The 21,795-nt window shown below is 56.7% G+C and overlaps 2 protein-coding genes across 12 annotated transcripts in view; one reads left to right on the top strand and one right to left on the bottom strand.

The window, feature by feature from the left end:
- Window positions 1-613: 613 nt before the first annotated feature.
- Window positions 614-3,776, top strand: PLD6 (phospholipase D family member 6). Its single transcript, XM_059048916.2, has 2 exons — window positions 614-1,031; window positions 3,450-3,776. The coding sequence occupies exons 1-2, from the start codon at window positions 614-616 to the stop codon at window positions 3,695-3,697; spliced, it is 666 nt and encodes a 221-aa protein (XP_058904899.1). The 3' UTR covers window positions 3,698-3,776.
- A 1,860-nt stretch (window positions 3,777-5,636) lies between these two features.
- Window positions 5,637-21,795, bottom strand: part of MPRIP (myosin phosphatase Rho interacting protein) — a 135,275-nt gene continuing 119,116 nt past the window's right edge. For 3 of the 11 annotated variants that reach the window (XM_067021089.1, XM_067021090.1, XM_067021091.1), the window contains 3 exons: window positions 21,595-21,757; window positions 20,563-20,648; window positions 5,637-6,263 (listed from right to left, as the gene is read on the bottom strand). In XM_067021089.1, the coding sequence (XP_066877190.1) occupies window positions 5,883-6,263; window positions 20,563-20,648; window positions 21,595-21,757 (630 nt within the window). In that variant the 3' untranslated portion in view covers window positions 5,637-5,882. Of the gene's footprint in view, window positions 6,264-11,029; window positions 16,975-20,030; window positions 20,096-20,562; window positions 20,649-21,594; window positions 21,758-21,795 lie in introns of those variants that run through there. The other 8 variants (XM_059048860.2, XM_067021095.1, XM_059048859.2 and 5 more) reach the window with 5 other exon arrangements.

Genomic DNA, 21,795 nt, shown 5'->3' with positions numbered 1-21,795 from the left:
TCATCTGGCTATCTCAATTTTATCTTGGGACTTGGTTTTCTCTTTCTTTTTGAATTTTTGATTTTTATTTTATTTATTTTTTTATATACCAGGTTCTTGTTAGTCATCAATTTTATACACATCAGTGTATACATGTCAGTGCCAATCACCCAATTCATCACCCCCCCCAACCCCCCATCTCTCATTTCTTTACTCATTTACTTCACTATAGAAATAGTGTATATTTAAACTTGGGTTATAATCCAGTTCTGCATTATTCATGCTGTTCCTCAAGTTGTTCCAGTTTTGGTCACTGTGGGTCTTCTCTGGTTGCCTCCTGGGTCCTTTGGGCGTCGGGAGCGCAGGCGCAGTGTGGGCGGGCGCACGTGGGCGGCGGGCGCACGTGGGCGGCAGGCGGGTGCGCAGGCGCAGTGGGCAATGGGGGTGGGGAGCCGAATGCGCAGGAGCAAGTGCCCCGGGGCAGAGGGCGCACGTGGCCCGTGAACGGCGGGCGCGCAGGCGCAGTGGACGATGGGCGCTGAATGCGCAGGCGCAGGTGGGCGGCAGGCGGGTGCGCAGGCGCAGTGGGCGGAAGGCGCACGTGACAGGCGGGGCCTCAGCCGCCGCGGGCGAGATGGGGTCGTTACGCTGGCCGGTGGTGGCTGCAGTCGCCGCGGGCCTCGCGCTGGCCCTGGAGGCGCTACCCGCTGTGCTGAGCTGGCTGTGGGCCAGGCGGCGGCCGCGGCCGCGGCGCGAGGTGCTGTTCTTCCCGTCGCGGGTGACGTGCACCGAGACCCTATTGCGGGCCCCGGGCGCCGCGCCCTCGGGCTGCCCATGCAACCTGCCCCACGACGAGAGCTCACTGAGCCGCCTGTTGCGCGCCCTGCTGGCAGCCCGCGCCAGCCTCGAGCTCTGCCTGTTCGCCTTCTCCAGCCCGCAGCTGGGCCGCGCAGTGCAGCTGCTGCACCAGCGCGGGGTGCGCGTCCGCGTGGTCACCGACTGCGACTACATGGCCCTCAACGGCTCACAGATCGGGCTGCTCCGCAAGGCAGGTAGGCCGGGCGCGGGGCCGGGAAGGCGGGAGGCCGAGCCAGGATGGCGTGGGTGTTTGGGGAGGGGGCCTGAGGACCGGGGAGACCCGTTCGCGTCCCCTGGCGGCCTTGCAAGGTCTGGGGAAACTCCAGGGCCTCCTGGGGAGCTTCTGTGTAGAGCGTCTGAGCCCGCAACCTGGGCGACAGCCCCGGGAAGGGCCGAGGCTGCAAACAGGTCTGCCAGCAGAAGCTGGTCCGGGCGCAGGTGTGCAGAGAGGCTGCGTCTGCTTAAGGACCAAAGGGGGGAAAAGGCTTTTCCCCTTAAACTCGTTAGTGAATTTCATTTTGGAGTTTCTGAAATGAATTTTTAAAAATTTATTTATTTTATTATTTTATTTTGCTATATTTTTTGGCTGCGTTGGGTCTTCGTTGCTGCGCGTGGGCTTTTCTCTGGTTGCGGCGAGCGGGGGGGGGCTACTCTTCGTTGCGGTGTGTGGGCTTCTCATTGTGGTGGCTTCTCATTGTGGAGCACGGGCTCTAGAGCGCAGGCTCAGTAGTTGTGGCTGTCGGGCTCTAGAGCGCAGGCTCAGCTGTGGCTCGCGGGCTCTAGAGCGCAGGCTCAGCTGTGGCTCGCGGGCTCTAGAGCGCAGGCTCAGTAGTTGTGGCGCACGGGTTTAGTAGCTCCGCGGCATGTGGGATCTTCCCGGACCAGGGCTCGAACCCGCGTCCCCTACATTGGCAGGCAGATTCTTACCCACTGCGCCACCCAGGAAGCCCTGAAATGAATTTTAAAAATAGACTAAAACGTGGAGCTGAAATGTTTAGTTAGTGGCAGTTAATTTGTTTCTCCAGCTACAGAATGTTAGGGAAGTCAGGGCTTTGGCCGGCCTGCCTCTCTCACTGGGGTGGGGACAGGTGAACCCGGATGTGTGAATAAATTTGAAGACGTTCTAAATTCACATCCTGCCTTACCTGTGAACTCTGTTTCCTCCTCCTGCCTCAGTGTGACGTTGTGTCCTGTGTGAGCTATTCGGAGCCTGAACCTCGTGCCCTTCTCTGGATCACTGAGGCACCCAGGAAGGACATTCCTGCAATAGTGTCTGTTTGACCTGTCAATTCTGGTGGCCGCTGTGGCCGAAAGACGCGTGGGGCCTTTAAGAACTGTCCTGGCTGCTCTCAGCCCAGCTTGCACGGGCCTCTTGCCCGCTCTCCTGATAGGAACACGCTTCAGTCTTTGGCTGCTTTTCCGTCTGCTTCCGTGTGGGCAGGGTTGGAAACCTAGTGTAAACGTACCGTTGACTTGCGCTCTTCCTGGTAGCCATGTGTTGTCCTGATCTGTTGGTTCTTTTGATAGGGAAACTTGGCTGTGTTTCGGCATAGCGGTTTTATTTTGTTTAGGTTTTCAGAGAACCCGCAGAACCTCGGGTTTGGGAAGAACCTTAAAGGGCCCCGCGACCAGACTCCGTCTAAACCGTGATACCCCTCTGAGGGCATCCAGGACGTCATTCGTCACTCACTGTTGAACTGGTCTCTCTGTGAGCCGGTATTTGCCTGGACCGGTTCCGGGCTCTGGGGACACAGTGCTGAACAGCACAGTCCCAGTGGGAGGCTGACTGGAGCAGGAGTCCTGGAGGTGCCAGGAAGGGTCAGGAGATGTTGTAGGACAGCTGCGCCGCGGCGTGACGCGCACGAGGGCTTTTGCTGTAGTGTGAGGAGGGGCAGGCGATCCTGTGGTCCAAGGTGGGGGTCACGAGGAGGCGCTGCCGGGTGCACCTAGGGCTCCGTGAGCTCCAACAGGCAGAGCGGCTGTGCGAGCGGGGTGGTCACAGGGCCAAAGCCGCGGCTTCAGGTCCAGGGCCGGGTGTCTCCTGCGCTGCTCCCCTCCCCCCCCCCCGCCAGGCTTGTCCTCCTTACAAGGTGCTGACGGCAGGGGGATCTGCTTCTGGGCCTGAGTGAGACCTTAGGGGCAAGTGAACCCAAGCAGATGGGTTTTGCACCAGTCACCACTGGATCGTCCTGGAGCCCGTAGCTGAAAGATGATGCGGGTCGTATGCCCTGGAGGGGGTGGGGACCCGGATCAGGGTCTGGGAACAGGGCATGTTTCCAGAGGAACTGAGTCCCGCGTCCCTGCCGCCACCCGGCCCTCGGCTCTGTCGTCCTCCCCATCCCGATGCCTCTGTGTCCTCCACGCCTCCTCCTGGGGCTGGTGGGGCGGGTCCCTGCCTGGCTCAGCCGCTGTCGCCATCCAGACGTGATGGTGCCCGCGAAACCGGACGCAAGCACGATCAGTCGTGTGAACACATCCACGCTGCAGAAGGAGCCTGAACTCTAGCGATGGGTGGTGAGAGGAGGCGCTCCAGCGTGGGGGTGATGAGATGGAGCGCCCAGCCGGGGGCGCAGTCGGGGTGACAGGCAGCAGTGACGTCTCACTTTTTGCAGGGATCCAGGTCCGGCACGACCAGGATCTGGGCTACATGCACCACAAGTTCGCGATCGTGGACAAGAAGGTGCTGATCACCGGCTCGCTGAACTGGACCACTCAGGCCATTCAGAACAACCGGGAGAACGTGCTCATCCTGGAGGATGAGGAGTGCGTGCGGCTCTTTCTGGAAGAATTTGAGCGCATCTGGGAGGAGTTTAACCCTACCAAGTACAACTTTTTCCCGCAAAAAAAGAGAAGTCGCTGAGACGCCTGCACGTGGGGAGGTGGGGCCGGCGTCCCTCGAGCTGGAGCGGCCCTCGGGGGCCAGGGCGACATTCCCACTAGGAGCCGCGCGCTTCCGGGGCCGGAATCCACATTCTGTGCAAGGAAAGCCAGTCCCGTTAAATTCTCCTTTGTTTGATGGTACAGTTCCCTAGAGAGCGTGGGGGGTTACGGGGAAGAGGCCACGCTGCGGCGGAAGGGTGGGTTTTTGGACCGAGCGCCGGGCGCCTCCATCAGGCTTGCGCACACAGGGAGGGCTGCCGCCTCACCACGGAGGCCCCTGGGGACCCCTCCGCCACATGGCGTGTTCGTCTTGACTTAAAGTTATCTCTGGCTTCGAGCGGCAGATAGGTAAACCCGAAACTTAGCTTTTCTTACCCAACCAAAGCGGTATTCTCAGATTGGAAGTCACAGATGTGGCTTCACAGGGACCGCGTTTGTACCCCTGAGCTGGGCGCGCCGCCGCGAATAAACGCACTCTCCCCCAGTCGACTGGCGTTGTGTGTTTCTGCCTTTTGTTCATTCAGACGGTGACTGCTTGTTAAACACAACTTTTTTTGGTGGTGGGGGGGCAGCATCCAGCTATTCAGGAACCGTTGGCCAAGGCAGGCACCTCTCGGGGAGTGAAGACCTGGGGGACCCCAGTGGCCTCCGAGTGTCCGCCCGGCCCGCGCGGGGCCTGTGCCTTCCTTCCGGAAGCAGGCAGTGTCCGGAGTCCCCGCCCCACCATCGAGGTTGATGCTGCAGAAGTTGTGAAATGAGCTCATCTCGCAGAGTTTTTTACGTAATGTGATTTTACTTGTATTGTCTCAGTTACTGGCATCTTAGCGCTGGGAATTCGAATCTGATCGAATCAAGTTCCAGATTAACAGCCTTTCTGAGGACCTGGGTGCTGACGAGGCTGCGGCACCCACGTCAGCCTCCACTCCGCAGGCTGGCTGAGCGGGCGAGGAGGCCGGAGCCCTGCTCTGACCGGAGAGGCGGAGGCGTGAGGAGCGGCAGCTGGGCCGCGACGCCGGCGTGTCCGGTCCTCCGGGAGAGCCAGAGGGTTCGCGGCCGGGGCCGCGCCGTTCCCGGTGTCCGGGTCGTGAGAGCAGGTGGGCCGCAGCGTCGGTATTTTCTCCATTCGGAAGGTAGCTCGGGCCAAGGCGGTGGCTTGTGCCGAGCGGCAGCTGTCGGGGGCTTCACCGGCGATGCGCAGGCGCGCCGAGGAGGCCCCCAGGAGAGCGGCTGACACCCTGCGGGCAGGGGACGCCGGGCAGCGGCCTGAGCGCGGCGGGGAAGAGGCTGGGGAGGCGCTTGCGTGGCGCGCCGCCGAAGCTGCGCGCTTTGTCCACAGGATTCTGTCACGAGCGGGACCATTACGGGAGGGAATGAACCCCCGGGAGGCTTGGCAGTTGCTCGCCGAGAGGCATCGAGGTCGGCTCCCCTCTTACAGCCCCCGCCCCGCCCCCCCCGCCGGGCTCCTGCCCCCGCCCCCCCCCCGCCGGGCTCCTGCCCCCGCCCCCCCCCCCGCCGGGCTCCTGCCCCGCCCCCGCCGCCGGGCTCCTGGCACCCCCGCCGGGCTCCTGCCCCCGCCCCCCCCGCCGGGCTCCTGGCCCGCCCCCCCGCCGGGCTCCTGCCCCCGCCCCCCCCCGCCGGGCTCCTGCCCCCGCCCCCCCCGCCGGGCTCCTGGCCCCCCTCCCAGGCTCCTGCCCCCCGCCCCCCGCTGGGCTCCTGGCCAGCCTCGGGATTTTGGTCCAGGGTCGCCATCTAAACTACGGGGCAGGGACGCAGCTTAACAAACGTGACAGGCAAAGTTAATTAAACATTGGCACAGTTAACGTGTGAAATATTTTAAACCCATGCGACCCTGTGGTAAACAAAAGATGTCCTGGGAGTAGTTTGTCCCGTACCTGTTAAATACACGAGAATGTTGGGTTCAAACAGTGCGGTTCCATTGTATTTAAAGCACCGTATTGGTTGTACTGAATGGGTTTTTAAAGCAACTGTGACTAGTTTAAAAAAACACTCAGATTCACATACCATAAAACTCACCCTCTTAAAATACGCAATTCGGTGTATTCACAGTATATTAAGAGGATGTTAGTTATTCGTATATTAACAGAGTTATTTAGTTGTTATTTACTGTATTAACAGAGTTGTGCAGCCATCACTACTACCTGATTTCAGAGTGTTTTCCTCACTCCAGAAAGAAACCCCGTTTCTGTGGCTTTCCCTGGTGTGGATGTTTTACATGAATGGAATCCACAGCGTGCGGTCTCTGGTATCTGCGTCCTTTCCCTGAGTGTAGTGCCTTTGAGGGCTCTCCATGTTGTAGCAGGTGTCAGTATTTTACTTCTCTTAACAGCTGAATAATAATGCATTGTTGGGCTTCCCTGGTGGCGCAGTGGTTGAGAGTCCGCCTGCCGATGCAGCGGATGCAGGTTCGCGCCCCGGTCCGGGAGGATCCCACGTGCCGCGGAGCCGCTGGGCCCGTGAGCCGTGGCCGCTGCGCCTGCGCGTCCGGAGCCTGTGCTCCGCAACGGGAGAGGCCGCAGCGGTGAGGCCTGCGCACCGGGGGAAAAAAAAAAAAAAAAAAAGCACTGTATGGACAGAACACATTTTGTTTACCTGTTTGTCAATTGATGGACACTGGGGTTGTTTCCACCTTTTGTCTGTTGAAATACGATGCTGTGAACATTCACATACAAGTGTTCGTGCGGACATGTTTTCGTCTCTTTCGTCTCTCTTGAGTATATACCTAGGAGTGGAATTGTTGGGTCGTATCACTGTTTAACCATTTTAGAAACTGCCAGACTGTTTTCCAAAGCGATTGAGTCATTTTACATTCCCACCAACAGTGTATCAGGGTTCCTTTTTCTCCACATTCTCACGAACAGAAAGCTATTATTTGACTTAAAAAAATGAGTTTTAAAAATGGAGGTATATCCCTTTTTCTCTGCTCAATAAATATTTTAAAGCATATATGGAATAAAGGAAGATACTTTTTAAATGAGAAAAAAAAATGGAGGTATAACTGAGGTACAATATTATGTAGGTTTCAGGTGTGTGACAGTGACTCACAGTTTTTAAGGGTTATATTCCATTTGCAGTTATTATAAAATATTGGCTATATTTCCTGTGTTGTACTAAATATCCTTGTATCTTATTTTGTACATTGAAGTTTGTACCTCTTAATCCCCTACTCTTATCTTGCCCCTCCCCCTCCCATCTTCCCACTGGGAACCACTAGTTCTCTAGATCTGTTTCTTCCTTTTTTGTTATGTTCACTAGTCTATTTTATTTTTTAGATCCCATATATAAATGATATCATACAGTATTTGTCTTTCTCTGTGTGACTTATTTCACTGAGCATAATATTCTCCAAGTCCATGCGTGTTGTCGCAGGTGGCATTTCATTCTTTTTTATGGCCGAGTAGTATTCCATTGCGTATATGTACCACATCTTCTTTAGTCATTTACCTTTTAACGGACACTTAGGTTGCTTCCATATCTTGGCTGTTTTAAATAGTGCTCCTATGAACATTGGGGTGCGTGTATCTTTTCCAATTAGTGTGTTCATTTCCTTTGGATATATACCCAGGAGTGGAACTGCTGGGCCACATGGTAGCTCTATTTTTACTTTTTTTAGAAAGTGCCATACTGCTTTCCATACTGGCTGCACCAATTTGCATTCCCACCAACAGTGTACGAGGGTTCTTTTTATTTCACATCCTCACCAAAGTGTGTTATTTGTGGTCTTTTTGATGATGGCCATTCTGTCTGGTGTGAAGTGGTATCTCATCGTGGGTTTTTTTAGTTTATTTATGTATTTATTTTTGGCTGTGTTGGGTCTTCGTTGCGCTGCACGGGCTTCTCATTGCGGTGGCTTCTCTTGTTGCAGAGCACGGGCTCTAGGCACACAGTCTTAGTTGCCTCGCGGCATGTGGGATCTTCCCAGACCAGGGATCGAACCCGTGTCCCCCTGTGCTGGCAGGAGGATTCTTAACTACTGCGCCACTAGCGAAGTCCCTCGTTCTTTTTTAATGGTTGAGTAGTATTCCATTATATATATACGTACCACCTCTTCTTTATCCATTTGTCTGTTGATGGGCATCTAGGATGCTTCCACGTCTTGGCTCCGTAAGCAGTGCTGCCACAAACACTGGGGTGCGTGTATCTTTTCGAATTAGAGTTTTTGTCTTTCCAGATACGTGCCCAGGAGTGGGGCTGTAGGATCATATGGTAACTGTTTTTAGTGTTTTGAGAAACCACCATACTGTTCTCCATCGTGGCTGCACCAGCTTACATCCTCACCGACAGTGTGGGAGGGTTCCCTTTTTCACACACCCTCTCCAATAGGTCTTTAATCCATTTTGAGTTTATTGCTGTATATGGCGTGGGAGAATGTTCTAATTTCGTTCTTTTACATGCAGCTGTCCAGTCTTCCCAGCACCTAGCGGACTTTCATGATAGCCAACCTATTGGGTGTGAGGTGCTGCCTCATTGTGGTTTTTTCATGTATTTCCTGGATGACTAATGGTGTTGAGCATTTTTTCATGTATTTACTGGTCTTTTATTTGTCGTCTTTGGAGAAATGTCTATTCAAATGCTTTACCCATTTTTAAAATTGAGTTTTTATTGTTGAGTTGTGAGAGGTTCGTATATTCCGGATATAAGTCCCGTACCACAGGTGTGATTTGCAGATATTTTCTCCCGTCTTTGGGCAGTCATTTCACTTTCTTGCTGGCACTATTTGCAGCATGTATTATTAATTTTGGTATAGTTCAATTTATCTGTTCTTCACCTGTTTGTGCTTTGGTGTCTTAACTAAGAAACCAATGCCCAACCCAAGGTGACAAAGATTTGCTCTTATGTTTTTTTCTGAAAGTCTTATATTTAGGTCTATGAACCATTTTGAGTTATTTTTAAAAATATATTTTCTTTGAACTTAAAAAAAAAATTATTTATTTGGTTGTGCTGGGTCTTAGTTGCAGCAGGCAGGCTCCTTAGTTGCGGCTCGGCTGGCTCCCCAGATGTGGCATGCGAACTCCCAGTTGCGGCATGCACGTGGGGCCTAGTTCCCTGACTAGGGATCGAACCCGGGCCCCCTGCATTGGGAGCACGGAGTTCTATCCACTGTGCCACCAGGGAAGTCCCATTTTGAGTTAATTTTTGTATATGGTGTGATGTAAGGGATCCGACTTCATTCTTTTGCATGTAGGGAGCGAGTTGTCTCAGCAGAGAATATTTTCTCCCTGCTGAATGGCTTTGACACCCTTGTCAGAATCGGCTGACTATCAATTAAGGGCTTACTTCTGGATCTCAGTCATCTTCCATTGATGTGATCTGTATGCCAGCACCACACTGCCTTGATTACTGAAGCCTTGCAGTGTGTTTTGAAACCCAGTAGAATGAGTCCTCCAACTTTGTTCGTCTTTCCCAGCGTTGCTTTGGCTGCTCCAGGTCCCCCGTCCGTTTCCCTGTGAACCTTAGGATCAGCTGACCAACTTCTGCAAGAGCAGCTGGGGTTTGACAGGTGTTGCCGTGAATCTGTAGAGCAAATTGGAGACTGTTGCTACTTTAACAGTATTACATCTTCCAACGCATGAACATGGGTACTTTTCCATTTATTTAAATCTTCTTTAATTTCTTTAAATAATGTTTCATAGTTTTCAGTGTACGAGTCTTACACTTCTAAAATGTATTTGTTTCAGATTGTTTACTAGTGTAGAGAAACGCAGTTGGTTTTTGTATGAGTCTTGTATCCTGCACATGTGCTTTAGCTCATTTGTAGTTTATATATTTTTTGGTGGATTCCTTAGGACTTCCTCTATGCAAGATCCTGTCATCTGCAGGTAGAGGTAGTTTTACTTCTTCTTCCATGTGGATGCCTTTTCTTTTTCTTCCTAAATGGCCTGGCTAGTCTCTCAAGCAGTGTTGGACAGATAAGGCGTGAACAGACATCCCTGTCTGGCTCCTGATCTTAGGGGGAAGCTTTCAGTCTTACAATGAGTGTGATGTTAACTGGGTTTTTCACAGTTGTCCTTTATTGCTTGATTGATTGATTGGCTGTGTTGGGTCTTCATTGCTGCCTGCAGGCTTTTTCTCTCCAGTTGTGGCTAGCAAGAGGGGGCTGCTCTTCGGTGCGGTGCGCAGGCTTCTCATTGTGGTGGCTTCTCTTGTTGTGGAGCACGGGCTCTAGGCACATGGGCTTCAGTAGTTGCAGCACGCGGGCTCAGTAGTTGTGGTTTGCGGGCTTAGGTGCTCTGCAGCCTGTGGGATCCTCCCGGACCAGGGATCGAACCCCTGTCCCCTGCATTGGCAGGCGGATTCTTAACTGCTGCACCACCCGGGAAGCCCCTATCCTTTAATACTGAGGAAGCTCACTTCTGTGCGTAGCTTGTTGAGTGTCTTTATCACTTTCCCAAATGCCTGCTGGCTTTTAAACTTGTACGTGTGCACAGCTTTGAAAAAATAGTCTCAAAGCTGTTGAAACACCATTACGTTAGACCAGAGTGACCTGAAACTCTGCCTGACAGGAATAATTTTTTAGAACGGGTGAAAAACAACGGAAGCATCTTTGAACAATTGGAATAGTACTGAAAATGTTTCTTTTATGTGTCTGTACTCAGGTTTATTTTTGTTACATTTTACAGATTCCACAAGTTGATCTCTAATAGGTAGAGTCAGACTTGAATTTGTTTATCTGAGTAAAAGTTTGGATTCTGCAGTCATTTTCACATGTTTTACTCCAAAGGTTGTGACAATATTGGGGGGAAAAAAAGTTTCTTATTTTAAATTTATTTAGTGGGTCACAACCAGAATTTTAAAAAATGAAATGGGATAGGGACGTCAGTGTGTGTCCTAGGAAGGGTGCATTATTTTGTGAAATTTTGGGTTGTGGCTGGGTGTATGTATGTGTTTACTGGGTCATGATGAAAAATGCATTTTCTTTTTTAAACAAAAAGTAAAAATATTGTAAATAAATCTACGAACGAAGGGGCGGGTCTGGGGGAGTTAATAGTTCTCTTTCTTGTGTTTCTTACCGTCTTTCTGGCCCCCTGAAAGTTGCTGTAACAGAGCCAATGTACCTTAATTAGATTATGGACGTAAAATATTTCTAACTCTTCATTGTGTGTGAACATGTGACATCTCCTGATTTTAAAATGTTGACAATCCAAAAACTTAAAAAGCAGATTTTGTAAAAGTAAAAACAAACCAAAGCGCCATCGTCAATCTCTAGGTTCCTGACCAGCCTTCTGACTTTGGACCTAAATGTCTATTTTGCGTCACGTCCTTCCGTTAAACAAAATCTCGTTCACAGCATGCCAAGGGTGATGCAAAAATAGTTTATTGTGATGTTGTTTATGTAAAGTTAGGTAATATTTACAGTAGAAATGATCAGCTACATCCATGGGAATCTAGCGTGTCACACAAAGGAATAAATATTTTGACAAAGTAACACTTCAGTTGTAGTGAGCAGTTGATCAGAAATTTTGTTTTTAAAAAAGAGCCTCAAACGAAACCGTGAAAGTCTTGAATTGTCAGAGAGCAGCGAGCTGACCAGGCTCTTCTCTCCAAGAGGCCCCTGCGGTCCCATGGGAGCTGGGCCCCTCCCGGGGGCCGCCCGGGGTGGGGGGCACGCGGTGGGTCTCCATGCCACCTCAGCCTGGCGGACACCATTGTTCAGCGTTAGTACAGAAATGAAACACCAGTTAAAATTATACGAGCTTGTTCTTTGAACGTGTACCACCCGTGAAGTGAGCTGTGGCAGAAGTGACTGTTGCTGTGAGTTGTTCCCGCGCTTGTCCCAGGGGAAGAAGGTGCCCGCGCTTTCCCACGCAGCCCGCGGGCTGCCCCGCGCCGCCAGTGGCCGGGCAGAGCGCGTGCTTCTGTCTCAAGCAGCTGCACTGAGACGTTCACCCTGACAGAAGAGCACGTTTGCGAGAAAGATCACGGAGGGTTCTCATTGCTGAGGAGCCGCTTAGAAACTTTACATGTTATCAATATTACTTAGGAAAAGTCTTAATCGCGTAACTGGTTTTGAACGCTAACAGCAAGTCAGTAGATACGTTGTTAATACTACAGGTAAATCCTAAAACCCACTTTAATTGGTTTTGTGATACAAGCACAAGACGAGCGTGAATTTAGTGTTCTTTGTAGTCTCTTCCTAGCTTTCTATAAAATACAGCGGAAACGCGTGACACAGCTACGGTGAAGGGGAGAGGGCGGGCGCCCGGGGCTCTGACGGCCGCTCTGCGTGAGCCCAGGCCGCCCTCCCGGCTCATCCCACAGGCCTGGACGGCCCGGTCCTCAAGGACGCTTACCAACCCGGCAGGCCCACCAGGGGTGACAGCGCTGCGAGTTGTGCAACGTCCCCCCGGCGCAGCCCCCGGCCGGTGGCCACAGGCCGCTGACCTAAGACCCCAGGGCTCTGGGCCTCCTGCAGGCCCTCAGCCACCGAGTGCGGGTCTGGGCGAGAGCAGCTCCCGTGCTCCCCTCCTCCCGGTGCTCCCCGGCGCTTTGCGTGGCTCGGCCAGGAACGAGGGACAGGCGCCACCGAGATCTTTCGGGGAAACACAGACCCGCCCGCTAGATGGCCAGAGCCTCGTGAAAGGTGAGCCGAGTCACTCACAACACTTCCTCGTAGTGCTAAGTGCGAGTCAGTGCACCCGGGGCCGTTCTTCCGACCTTAGAGAGCAATGCTTGTGTGGGGAAAAAAGAAAACTACCCCCCGCGGACTTGGTCACAGAAACGCATGCGGCAACTTCGGAGGGGTACTTACACCGCTTGCTCTGCATAACAGCCCGGTTTCTCTAAACGCGGAGGAGCTGAGAGCGGCGCGGGGTCCCGAGGGCCCTGGCGGGAATGGGCGCGCTGCGTCTGGGCTGCTCTCGGGGACACAGGTTGGGCCTGCTCCGCTGAGCGTCTTCTGTGGACAGACCGCAGGGAGGGAAGACCACCTCCCTTTACCGAAAAACAGGAGGACACTCACTGTTCTCAAAAGGGCCGAAGAATGAGACCGCTCTTTTCCAGGAGACAAAACTTGAGAGACCGACAGAGTTCATCTCCATACTGGGTTTCTGTCCTGTCTTCCTATCAAGGAACCCAAAACGCGGGGTTCCTGAGACCTCGCTTAAGGCTGCTGCTTATTTAAGTTTTCAGCTGTGGAAAGCATGGCCTTGCGAAAGTGCGCACGCGTGAAAGTACGCAAGACTAAAGTGCAACGCCGCGCGCCGAGAGCAGGCCGAGGGGGGCCGGGCTGGGCCTGCTGCGGCGGGAGTGTCCCCGGCGCCTCGCGCCCGGTGCCGAGAGCGGGGCGGGCGCTACGTTGCACCTGACCGCTGCCGAGGACGACCTTTGCCAGGCTTGGGAGCCCGACACCTGCGCTCAGGCCTCTCGGCGCCCCGGCGGTTCCCCCACGCCTCCGGGGCCGTCCAGGACCCCCTCGCAGGACGGCAGGACAGAGGAGTGCCCGCGACCACAGGCGGACAAGGTGGGTGCGCCGACGCCCGCGGCGAAAACCTCTGGGAGGAGTCGGTTCTGGGCAGCACCTCCCAAGTCCTCTCCTAAGGGTGGGGCTGCAGCACCAGGACACCGGGACCCTCGTTGCTTTCGGCTGAGTGGAGGGAACGCTAGGGCAACAGGGAAAATCTGGTCATAAAGCAAATTCCTATTCAACATAAAACACCAAGAGCTCAACTGTCCAGGACTTTGGGGTGTGAGACATTCCGAATGACTGCAGTTTCCAGAGGAGAGAAGCTTCCAGTTAAGGTGCCAGATCTTTTTTCCTTCTAGTATTTCATTCTTTTTAAGTACCGTACTACACACTTCCCAGTCCTTTGTAAAACTTTGGCAACACTTAAATTTCCTCCCCTTTCTAGGTGATAAAGGGCTCGTGCCTAGTATTTTTGTTTTATGAAATTGCGTCTTGAAAGCAAGCTTCTTGAGAACAGTGATGAGCAAACTTCTTTTCAGGCAAGAGAACTGCTGGCGGGCTGTGTTCAGTTTACTCTCGGATGGAAAAGCGCGTGGCGTCCCTGCGGAAGACCGCGTCGCGAGCGAGCGGCGTGGGGGAAGCGCGGCTGTGGTGCTCCGGCGGGACGCCGCGGCCTCAGGGAGGAGCGGGCGCCAGTACCTTCGCGAGAACGCGCACACCTGTCTGCCTGCTCCTCCCGGCGGGGGACACCCCGGGGGCGCCGGCTAGAGCTGGGGGAACCTGGGGCCCGGCTGGAGAGGAGGTTCCGGGGCGAGCGCTCACCCGCCAGGCCCCTCGGAGGGGGCAGGCGCTGTGCCGCCTCACCCAGAGGATGTGGAGGGGGCCGCCAGGCGCAGTGATGGAAAGACGGTGTTTCCTTCGCAGAGAAATGGCATCAAACAGACGTCTCTGAGAGCGCTGACACCATAGGTCTCGTCTCGTGGCCTCATCTGTCGGAACTGCTCTCGGGCAGTTCCCTCTCTTCCCGAGCCTGGCCTGCACGAGGCCTCGGTGCCCAGCTGTCGGGTCAGTGAGCCTCTGCCTGCGTCTGGACACCGCGAATGACAGGCTGCCCGTGACTGGCCAGAGGCTGGGCCGTGCCTCGTCCTCGGCCTCCGCCGGTCACCCCAGCCCAGCCATCGCTCCGTCCCAGAAAGCCCCGCTGGCTCTCCCCCGCCATGGCACGAGCCCGCGAGGCACGCTGCAGCCAGCACGGTCACCTGGCACACCGGCCTGCAGACCTGCTCAGGCCCCGGCAGCACGTGGGAGCGGAGGAGGCCGCGAGCCCGGCGCGCTTGCACTGCAGTGCTGCGGGGGTTCACAGAGCCGTCAGGTGGCGTGAGCCCGTCCAGCCGCCCCATCGGTCTGTCGGGCTCGGCGTAGCTGCAGGTGCTCGCAGGTCCCAAGTGAAGGAGAAGCGTTTACGGGCAAGTATCGCCGCTGTGAAGAGCCGACCCGGGGGAACCTTGCCCTCCTTCGGGACGTGGGGACGCGCCGCACGCTGGGGGAGCGCCAGGAGCACACCGGGCGCGCGGTCACCTGCACCTCCCCGTTCACAGCCCCCCGCGGGCCCGTCCTCTGCCAGCGCAGACACCAGCTCGATCTCCGCGTACGCGCTCTTCCTCTCCTTCTGGAGTTCGGCAGCCGAGTTGCTGCTGCCTGGGAGCTTGGGCGCTCGCAGGGAGCGTCCGGAGGGCGCTGCGTGGCGGGGGCCGAGGTGCAGAGCAGAGACCCCTGCCGTCCCGCCCCGCCTGCTCACACCGGCCCGCAGCTCAGACCTGGTTCCGCACCGGTCGGCGGCCGTCACTACGTGCCGACGCCCGGCACTGCCGGGGGTCGTTGCTCGGCTGGTCGAGCTTTCGCAGTGCGTTCCTGGCCACCTCTGCCTGCAAGCCCCGGATGCTGCTGCCGACACCCGTTCCCCAGGACTCCTGAGGTCAGACCTCAAAGGACAACTGATGAAGACATGTGAATAAAATGCTCTTTTGACCTCACCAGGAGCACCGCACAATCCAAACGCTCACGTCTACGGGCAGACGAAACCCAACTCTGTGCACAGACCCGGCCCTTCTGGGAGGGCCGGAGACCCCCCGGGGGCAGCGGGGGCAGCACAGGGCAAAGCCGGCCTGACGAGGTGCAGGCTCGGAGGAGGGACGCGAAGCCACGGTCACGGCACCCAAAGGGCCGCCTGCGCCTGGGAGAGGCCCGCCCAGCAGCGCCCCGGGCACCTGTCACGCTGCCCTCGATGGCGCGCTCACAGACCATTTCTGGAGACGGCGCCGCTCTACGTGGCAGGGGTGTCTGGTGAGCAGAATTCAAGGAGCTAACATTCTCTGCTTTTAAAAACGTGGAAGCCTAGCAGCGAAGGAGTGACTGGTGGTGTGTGAGACCGCGAACAGCTCGTGAGCAGGGAAGGCGCACTGCAGCCAGGAGCTCTGAGACCATCCCGTGAGACGACGGCACGGGAGCTGCACTTGTGACACAGCCCAGGGCCTCTGTCCTGCCCTTCCGGGACTTTCTCCAAATGACCTCGTGCGTTCACTTAATCCAAAAACTGAGCACGAGGCTTCCTACGTTTTCACGCCCGAAGCAGCCACGCACCCGAGACCGTGGTGCTCGCCCAGGCAGTGAGCAGGTGCCGGCAGACGCCCTGAGGCCAGGAGGCCGCCCCCCCGAGTGCCCGGGCCGGCTCCGGCCCGGCGCGCTTCCTTGATGCTCCCCTTCCTAACGGGATGAGCAGTTCTCACGGTGGCCGGTGGCGGTTAAGAAGTTGTTACTCAGACCGCGAAGGAAGCAGAGCCGTCGGTCCAGGCCCGGCGCAGGCGCCCCCAGTGCCGCCTGGCCTCAGACCTCGGGTGAACCGAAGGCGACTTAGGAGCACGTCACAATGGCCAGCTCTCATCTGGTTCCAACATCTGCTCGAACTAACCTTCTCGACTTAACACAGGGTCTCCTGTCAACCGTCCTCTGAGGGAAAACTCTTCAGTATTTGTGATCACAGTCTGAAACCACAGGCTGTAGGTCAGCATCTACCGAGTATGAAAGGACCGGGGTTCCTGGTGACCAAGAAAGAAACGAGCGTACTGGAAGGAATGAGAGGGGCCTGGTTTTGTGCAAGATTTAATAATAAAAAAAAAAAAACAAAAAAAAACAAAAAAAGGAATGGCTGCTTTCAACATTTTCCAGGTTGTGAAAGGTTTACCACGAGCATCTGGGGTGTGGTTCTAAGCGGCATTAGTGGAACAAATACAAAATGCTGTCCTCCTCTGAAGCCCGAAGGTGGCACCTCCAAGGTTCTAGGCCACGCTCCCGCCCGCAGGCTACCAGCTGTCAGCGCTGGGAGCGCAGCACACGCCTCCACGCCTCGTGGCCGGTTCTCTCCCAGGGACCCGCGCGGGCCCCGGCCCCACCGCGCACTGGGCGAGACCGAGCTAGCTTATCGCAGGCTGCCGGGCCGTAATACTGACATGAGCGCGGGGGCGACGCGGAGAGCCGCATGCGCTTGCGCGCTCGGCCCCTCGGCCGGGCTGGTCATAGGAAACCTCGGGGAAGAGCTTCGGTAAACGCACAGGGAGCGGTGTGAGCAGCCCACAGGCCAGTCTCTCATGCACCCACAGCGCGGTTACTGAGGACGGCGACGGCGGAAACAAGAACAGAAATGGAAGGTACAGACGAGGGCGGCGGCCGCGGGCCAGGGAGGGTGCGTCTGAGCTGCGCGGGAGCAGCTAGTCGCGCTCCAGGTCCCTGGACTCAAAGAGCTTCAGGCGATCTTGCACCGTCAGGCCTTCCTTCAGACTCTGGTGGAGAAACAGACAGGCCGTTAGCCGGCGGCCCCGCTCGGCCCGGGCAGCAATCCGGCGAGAGGCGCGGCTCGGGGCTCCCGGAGGGTTAGTGGGCGTGCTAGAAGGGCCACGACCCCAGGGTGCTGGTGTTACCAGATGAGAAGGAAAAGGAAACAAGACCAATGCTGAGCTTAGGGCTCTCTCGACAAGCGGGGAGGAGACCCTGCCAGGAACATGAAGATGCCCGCTACGTCCGCGTTCCACGTCCGGTCGCTCGCGGCCGCACGCCGGCAGCACCTGCCGCACCGACCACAGACCCTGTTGGGCTCTCCCACTGCCCTGGGGACTTGGGAACGTGGCAGTGGGACACGGCGCTTTGTTTACTGAGACTCTGGGAACGGAAGCCCATCCTTGTTCACGTGGGACCGCGGCGAAGGTGGGGGACAGAGGACTTCCTGCTTTAGTGTGGGAGGCTCTTGACAGAGGATTTCTGGATGAGAAAAGGAGCATCACCTCCGAGCACGACTGGGAGCGACGGGCCTCGCTGCCGTCGGATCTGCGTGGCAGGTCCAGGCTTCACTGAGGCTGCGGAACCGGGGCCGGCCCACAATCAGCAGGTGAGACAGCCCAGCCTCCACCTCAGCGCAGACCCGCTTCCCCTGGGGCCCCGGCTTCACCCAGGACAGCTCTCCTTGCCTGTATTTTTAACCTAGATGCCACTGGTCAGAGGAAGAGGACAAATCCACGTCCACATGCTGACATCCGCTGACGCACACGACCGCCTCACGTGCTCTCGGGACTCTTTTCCCAGGTGCGCCTGCTTCAGGTCAGGGCTGCCGTCTACACAGCAGCCAGTCTCATCCAGGGGCTGGGCCCCATCACCTGCCACACTGCACCGCTAGCTGGGGACTTTGCCCTCGGGTGGCAGCAAACCGCCACTGCTGCGTGCCCAGGGCAGAGATTTTCCCTCCGTGCACCGTCACACACGCCTGGTGATCTCCCTGCTGCGCAGCCGCTCACCACAGCTGTGCAGGCAGAGCCTGAGCCGACCCCGCGCTGCCCCGTGACCCCACGCTCAAGACGACCAGGTGGGGCCTCTGTGAGGACCCCGGGAAACGTCCTCTCTGGTCTCCATCCCAGAAAAGCCCAGCTGCTCTTGGGCAATGAGCTTTCTGACGTGATGGGGGCTGAGCCTTTCTATCCTTCTGAGGGAGGCAGGTACCGAGACGACACACATGAAAGATAGACATCCGTACACATCAGACCCTGTATCAAAAAGCACCAGTGACAGATGGTTTTGGGGCAACTTAGTACCCGTCTTCCCGTGGGAGGTGCGACAGTTTCCAAATACGATCAGAGGCAGCACCGAGTCGTGCAAGTAAGTGTCCGTTGACAGCATGTTACGGGCACGGCATCACGGCTGGCGTCCCCGAGCGTGAACCGTAAGGGCCCCGGCTTCCTCCCTGGGCCGGCAGGGCTGTCCCCACACACCGAGAGCATTGCTCTAACGTCACAAACTTGCCAAGCCAAACTCGGACTCAAACACACACAGCTCTGGAAAGCCCAGCCCCTGGGCTTCTCCCCACACGCATCTGGGTCCCAGCCTTGCAGAGCCGCAGGCAGACCCTTGCGGGTATGCCTGACGGTTTCCTCCCTCGTTCGTTCCCGGCCTCTGCTTTAGCGAGCTCCTGGCCAGTGTAGAAGCTGCCATCTACACGGCAGCACACGTGTGCCAGCACATCTCATGGCCAAAGGCCGGCAGGTCTTTCCACTCATCTTCCGGCCCTTTGTCCAGAGCCCAGAGTACTGTGCGGCTTTTGGGATCTTAGTTCCCCAACCAAGGATCGAACCCAGGCCCCAGCAGTGAGAGCGCCAAGTCCTAACCACTGGACCACCAGGGGATTCCTGCAAAGCACTTTTCTTTATTTCCCTCCCCGGACACATGGTCCGCCTGACGGGGCGGGCTTGCTGGAGCAAGGCTTCCCTGGAAGGGCCCTAGCCAGAAGTGTTTTGACAAATGTCATTCGTCATTTTCAGGCAAAAGGCCCAAAGCACTCACGATGAACGATGAACTTGCAGCAGCTACAGACCAGCCTCAGATGGAAGTAAACATCATCAACAAGAAAACCATAAACCAAGAACGCGTTTCCCTTTTGCTAAACAGAATGCTTTTCACTTTTGTTTAAAGAAAAAAAAAGCCCGAACTAAGTTTTGAACAGGCCTAAACCATTTCTGGTTGATAAGTGAGCCAGGACTGTAGGGAAATAAGCATATTAAGTGCAAATTACTTGGATTTCCTTCCGTGAACTCTCCCTAAACCAAACCCCTCAGCCCGCAAGTGAGCCGGGCGCACCTGCCACCGTGTCCCCTGTTCTGAGCCCGTCAGAGAATCAAAGAGATCAGGTCAGCCGAGCTGACGAAGCCGCCAGGGAACGAGTGCCGTGTGCCCCGGCTGCCTGGGCCTCGTGGGAGTCACGAGTGTCCGGCAGGGCCGGGTCCAGACAGCCTGATGTTCCTGAGCCAGCGCTCAGCCCCCGCTTCCTGTCTTTGCAGGCACCCGGGGTCCTCGGGGCTGGCAAACGCTCAGCCCCAAGCGCTCGCAGTTATCTTGCTCTACCCAGTGGTTTCCGGAGCTGCGTGCGTGAGGTATCAGCTCCCTGGCTTGCTGGGCCCGGGCCTCCTGGGCCTGTTAACAGGGCGGGGGCCGCGGGGCGGGGGTACTTAAGCAGTGGGCGGCTCTGTCAGCTCTGCTGCCCGACAGAGGGCAGCGGTGCCCCCGGAGAACGTGAGCGCACAAACCATTCGACATGCAGGTGACGGGGCCAAGATGCTGGCCCCACGGGCAGCCCAGCAAGCTGGGGGGGGAAGTCCCCTCTGTTAAGGGGTTACAGTGCACTTAACGCCCCAGAACAGGTTAAGAAACTTCACATGGATCGTGTATGTGCCGGCTGGAGCAGGAGGAGTGAAAGTAACCAGAAAACGAGGAGCTCGCTATGGAGGTGTGAGCAGTGCATGCAGGTAGCACCCCCTCGAGGGTGGCGGGCGGGTGGGTGGTGTTGAGAGTGGTTTACCTACACGACAAGGGACCGGGAAGCGGGTCGTTTCAGTTATCCCATGAGACCTGCTCAATTACGGACTGTCGGGGGGGAAAGAGCAGAAAACAAGACACACACACAATAAATCCTAAATGCAACATGCTGGTCACCCCTCCCCCAACCCACCTTCCCACAGAGGGGCACGCGGGGGCCGAGGGCACACGCTGTGGGGGGAGGGGCGCGGGCAGCTTTGTCTCTCGGAGGCGGCCGGCGTCAGCATGAACTAGGGACGTGCAAGGGGCAGTCCAGACGGGGCGGGACCGGACGCAGCAGGACGCCGGTCTGAGGGGGTTCACCCGAGCCCCGCTGGCCGTGGGCCCGGCCCTCCGCTGCCGCCGGCAGGAGGTGGTCCCACTGCTGGGCGAGGGGCACACTCGGTGCGAAGGCCCTGGAACCGGCCCCGCAGGGTGAGCGCGTGGGGCCGGTGAGCTCTGGGACCCTGGGCGCCCTCCGCCGCGGCCCTGGGCGGGCTCTACATACCCAGGGGCTGCGTGGCCCCCAGACTCACCTTGGACCTGATGCTTCTGAGCTGTCGGCTGACGCAGGATCTGTCTTTCTTCAGGAAGTCAGGGTTGCTCTTAGACTTCATTATATCTGAGGGGACAAGCAGAGCCGCGCCCGTGTTGTAAACCCCCCGCGAACAGACGGGTTTGAAGGCTTCCCAGGCTTAGCATCCTCACCCGCACGTGAGGCGTTTCCTCCAACAACCCAAGAGAATCCCGAACAGAGAACTGTAGAACGCTGGATCCTTGGGACGGCGCCGGGCTCCTCCCCGTTGGCCGCAGCACCCGCTGCCCCTGCGCTGCTGGGCACGCCCGCCGCCCTCCTCCTCCTCCTCCTGAGCGCCGCGGGCCGCTCAGGGCTCTCCCTCACTTGCTGAGAGCCGTGCAGTGACCTCATGGCTCAGCCCCCCGTCGTGGAGGCAGAGCCAGCTCTGCGCTCCTGTGCGTTCGGAAGGGTCACAGGCTGCACGTGCTCACCCCTAACCCTAAATCCGCCGGCCCCCAGACTCCTCCTCGGAAGCAGCCAGCGTCACCATCCCGTCCCCAGTCTGATTTGAGCTTGGCCGCACCGGGCCTGCCTGCCTGCCTTCGGGAAGACCTGTAACGTGCCCGCCCAGCAGCGACGCAAACTGGCGAGGAGGGATCCTTGCCGGCCGAGAGGACGCGGGTCGTGAGCTAGGGCATCTCTTCAGTAGGCAGCGTCCCCCCGTCTCCTCCCCCCATGGCCTTTTGCAGATTTTATGGTAAAACGCCAGGATCAAGAACCAGCGAGAGCTGCTCACAGAATGAGTGAATCGTTCAGGAAAATGGGAAGCACAGCCGGCTGTCACTGTGAACACACACCGAGGTTTGACTGTCCCTCAGGGCAACCAGTGCAGCGTCGGAGGGGAAGGGCTTCCCAACCAGGAGGGCCCGAGAGCCGGGCGCCTGCCACCTCGCAGCTGTTCCCTGCCAGGAAGTGATGAGTCAAGCGCGAGCAGCTCTGCGACTACATCACCGCGAGTTACTGAGTCAGAATCCAGAGCTGGAGGACTCACCGTATCCGGACACGGGGGTGTTTTCTGGTGACTTTTCACCCAGTGCTTCGGTCACGGCTTTCAGCTGCTCCTTCAGCCTGCTGATGTCACAGTCGGCCTTGGCCCGCACGATGCTGAGCTCTGTGTAGATGTCCTTGTACTTGTCACTAGCGTACTTCTTGTCCTTGGGGAGACAAGGGCAGAGCAAAGAGCAGTTACAGC

This window comes from Kogia breviceps, chromosome 19 (assembly GCF_026419965.1).
Source record: "Kogia breviceps isolate mKogBre1 chromosome 19, mKogBre1 haplotype 1, whole genome shotgun sequence".
NCBI classification, from domain to species: domain Eukaryota; kingdom Metazoa; phylum Chordata; class Mammalia; order Artiodactyla; family Physeteridae; genus Kogia; species Kogia breviceps.
This window is presented reverse-complemented; position numbering and strand designations above follow the sequence as displayed.

Excerpts from the sequence above, each read along its gene's own strand:
- PLD6 (XM_059048916.2), top strand. The coding sequence starts at position 614 with ATGGGGTCGTTACGCTGGCCGGTGGTGGCTGCAGTCGCCGCGGGCCTC. Across the intron at positions 1,032-3,449 it reads CGGGCTGCTCCGCAAGGCAG|GGATCCAGGTCCGGCACGAC; the intron begins GTAGGCCGGGCG and ends CACTTTTTGCAG.